Source organism: Poecilia formosa, unplaced genomic scaffold, assembly GCF_000485575.1.
Source record: "Poecilia formosa unplaced genomic scaffold, Poecilia_formosa-5.1.2 Scaffold1170, whole genome shotgun sequence".
NCBI lineage: Eukaryota > Metazoa > Chordata > Actinopteri > Cyprinodontiformes > Poeciliidae > Poecilia > Poecilia formosa.
The window spans coordinates 18423-21780 of NW_006801109.1; the positions used below are offsets into that span (position 1 = coordinate 18423).

The 3358-nt window shown below is 40.7% G+C and overlaps 1 protein-coding gene across 1 annotated transcript; it reads right to left on the bottom strand.

The window, feature by feature from the left end:
- Positions 1-1902: 1902 nt before the first annotated feature.
- Positions 1903-3352, bottom strand: LOC107835182 (uncharacterized). The gene is made up of 2 exons (XM_016667489.1): positions 2982-3352; positions 1903-2926 (listed from the first exon to the last, which is right to left on the bottom strand). Exons 1-2 carry the CDS (start codon positions 3011-3013, stop codon positions 2071-2073), a joined length of 888 nt encoding a protein of 295 aa, XP_016522975.1. The 5' UTR covers positions 3014-3352; the 3' UTR covers positions 1903-2070.
- Positions 3353-3358: the final 6 nt, after the last annotated feature.

Consider the following 3358-nt stretch of genomic DNA (forward strand, 5'->3'; position numbering starts at 1 on the left):
AAACTGTATATTCAAAACCTGATCAGTCAAAATCGGTGAGGGACCCGGATGGCATGGATGTATGTAGACGCACATGTTCCCATGACAGCTCTCGTTTCTGGAAAGGGTAAGACAGAACATGTGTTAGATCGGTGTCTCACATAGGATAAACAGATACAGGCAATAAAGAAACTGGAGCACAGAAACCTGTAACCTTTCAGGGTAACTAATCAAAAAGCCTGTCAGTATCACTCCACCACCAGACATCTCTCCAAAATATGACTTAGGTAAAAATCCAAGTCACTGACAGAAAGTTTACTTCAGTTAAAGTCTTAAAGCATCTGAAATGTCTTGTCTTTAAGTATGGAAATTACTGTAATAATGGATGCACTCAAGTAAGGTAATGAAAAGTATAAGTAAAAAGTAAAACAAGGCAAATGCAGTTTGAATGACTTCTTTTTTATATATATACTGGTAAATTTGTCAAATAAACTGAAAGTAATGTACACAACCAAGTGCAGGCAAAATTAAACTTGCTAATAGATATACCTGCAGGCATCATTTAGTTAAAAATGTAGGTGCTTTACCTATACAAGGTTAACTTAACCTAGTTTACAACTGAACCAGCTTCTTAGTATCCCCTCCAGGACAGAACATACAAAGGTTTTGTAAGCCTTAAGTTTTCCCTTCAAGTAAAGTCAGTAATGAAAATGAGAAAAATAAAAAGTCCGTACAGAAAATGCGGCCAACATGAAAGGCAGGCAAGGCCAGTAAGCTACCAACTTTGTTGCAGTCAATCAGTAGGTGGGGTCAAAACACTGGCCTTTCTCTCTTGCGCTTTTTGTAACGAGTAACTAAACCACACATTGAAAATGTATCAGAGTAAAAATATGCAATTACGTTCGGAAATATCTTGAAATAAAAGTGAGAGTTCATCAAAAATTGTCATACTTATTTGCGCTTTCTTTTTAGAAAGGAATCTTTTCATCAGTTACTGCAAGAGGAAATATTGAACATAAATCCTACAAGTNTGATGGGTATTTTTCTCGAACCTATATAAAAGAACCACAGACAACGTATATGAATTTTATGGTCAAGCTTTTGCAAAAGGAGAAGTCTCCATCAACATCTCCTCCGGGCTGCTGACAGAGAGTTCTGATCTCCTTCCACTCGAGCCCCTGTTTTATTGTCAAAGAAAAACAGCCAAGGGGGCAGTCAGGAAAAACAACAGAGGTCGTAAAACTTCTAACCCAAACACTAGCAACCCAGTTCCAGGTGTGATATCTGATCTACGGTCTGAGCCCAGTTCAGCTCTAGGTCAAACTATCAACTAAGAAAAGGGTAAATAACACAAGAAGAATTTAAGGTCTGAGAACCACAGAGTTTGACTGTCTCACATGAAGATAAACAGACAGTCGTAACCTCCAGGTCAGTTTATACACAAATAAGGAAGAGAACACTTTAAACTAAAAATCACAATAATACTGATTAACATTAGACTGAATATAAACTAAAGTAATAACAAAATGATAATACCAAAAATCTCTATCATTTCCCCCCTTTTTATCATTTTACTATGTGTGTAAACTGTTATGCAAAAGCCAAGCATAGAAAAGAAAAGAAAAGAAAAGAACCAATAAATGCAATTTTTTTTCCTAATCTAAACAGAAAATACACAATAAATAAATGGAATATAATGCAATAAATGAAAAATAAAAGAAACAGCAAAAAATCAAATGCAGTTTTCTCATCTCTAAAACCACTTGTTTTCACATCTTGGTGTAGGAGTCATTCAGCAAATGAATTCATCTGTTTATTGATTACAGAACTTCATCATCAGAAAACAAGTCGTCTTTATTTGTGTCATGGGTTATTTTCACCAGCTGATAGCTGACCACAGCAGCGTTAATTGCCTTTAACATCATGCTTCGAAGGCATGGAATAATGCAACTTGTGAACAGGCAAAAAAGAGTCAAAACACCCAGAATAGGTGTTTCAAGCTTCAACAGTAAATTCCACCATGGTCTGGAAGTGAGCCAAGAAAGAAAATCAAAGGGAGATGATCCTTGTGTTCCACTTTCTATGTAATGTTTAAGTTCTTCCAGTTCCTGTTTCATCAGGCACAAAAGTACAGCACGTTGGGCCAATGATTTTGCAGACCCCTCCCTGAGAGGCTGTGAGGAAGTCCAGTACAACACGATTTTGCATAACCATGTTTCTCAGTTCAGTCAGTTCTTTCATGGTGCCATTGGCCAGCTGGTATGTGATGTTGATTAGTCGCAGTAATCCGTACCTGTTTATCTCAACGTGGTCCCGAATCTCACCTATCCCGACCCACGGAAAAAGACTTTGCATAATTTTTTCTCCGCCGTTCCAAATCCTGAATTCCCATGGAACTCCAGTATGTGTTGTGAGGCCTCCCCATCTTTTGACCTCTGACATAACTGTTCGCTTAGAGCGGGTGTGTAGATCATTTTGTACTTTCCTGATGAACGCAATCGGGTTTATCAAAGGAACCACAGCACACAGTCCTCCCCAATTTTTCAGCAGGAACATGTACGCTTCATTCCCGCATATGAAGTACCAGTCTGCCAACATCCGTGAGCCATAATCTCCTGGCACTATGGCGCTACACAGTGTTGTCACTTGTCTCCTCTTTGTCTTATGCGTGATGTTGAAACTCCTCTCCTGAAGCAGGTTGTCACAGTCTGGGTTGTCCTTCCAGACTTTGCAGTGTGGAGTCGCCCTTTGACCCCTGCAGGCTGTACAGGTGATGAAATCCTGTGTCGGTTCACAGTAGGTGTAAACTCTGTTACACAAGTTCCAGGGCACCGTCCCTGGTCGGAGATCTGAGTTGTGTATGGAAACCGGCAGCTGCGCACATACGTAGCAGTTCACAGCATGTCCCTCATAAGCGGTTCTGTTCATCAGTTTCCACCACAGATTGGTACTGTAGTCATGCGGGTGGAACTCAGGCTCGCTTCCTTCTCCAAACATCAAACATACTGCAGTCACAGCGCAGTAGAAGATCCATCTGGCATATGGAGTCTCCATTGCTGCTCGGCGTACAGAGATGTTAGAACACCCAAACTAAAGGAGTGAGAATCTTAACGTTTCTTCACCGGGTTTGAGACGAACTACAACTATAAAGTAGCCCCCCTTTGTACCCCGGGAGCTCTCAAAAAGCTCTCCTTCCTCTCTACTCTGACTTTAGGGGTTTAACACTCTCTGCAGCTTGCAGTGACTGAGATGTATCCAGCTGGGTCTTTCAGCAATCTTTACAGCTGTTGGTGTGGTCATCAGCACTTGGAACGGTCCTTCCCACCGTGGACTCGTCCAGTTCTTTCGTTTGATGACCTTTATGTAGACCCAGTCACCT

Coding starts and splice junctions, on each gene's coding strand:
- LOC107835182 (XM_016667489.1), bottom strand. CDS start 3,013: ATGGATCTTCTACTGCGCTGTGACTGCAGTAT. Junction 2,927..2,981: donor CTGCGCTGTGACTGCAGTAT/GTTTGATGTTTG, acceptor TGACTACAGTAC/CAATCTGTGGTGGAAACTGA.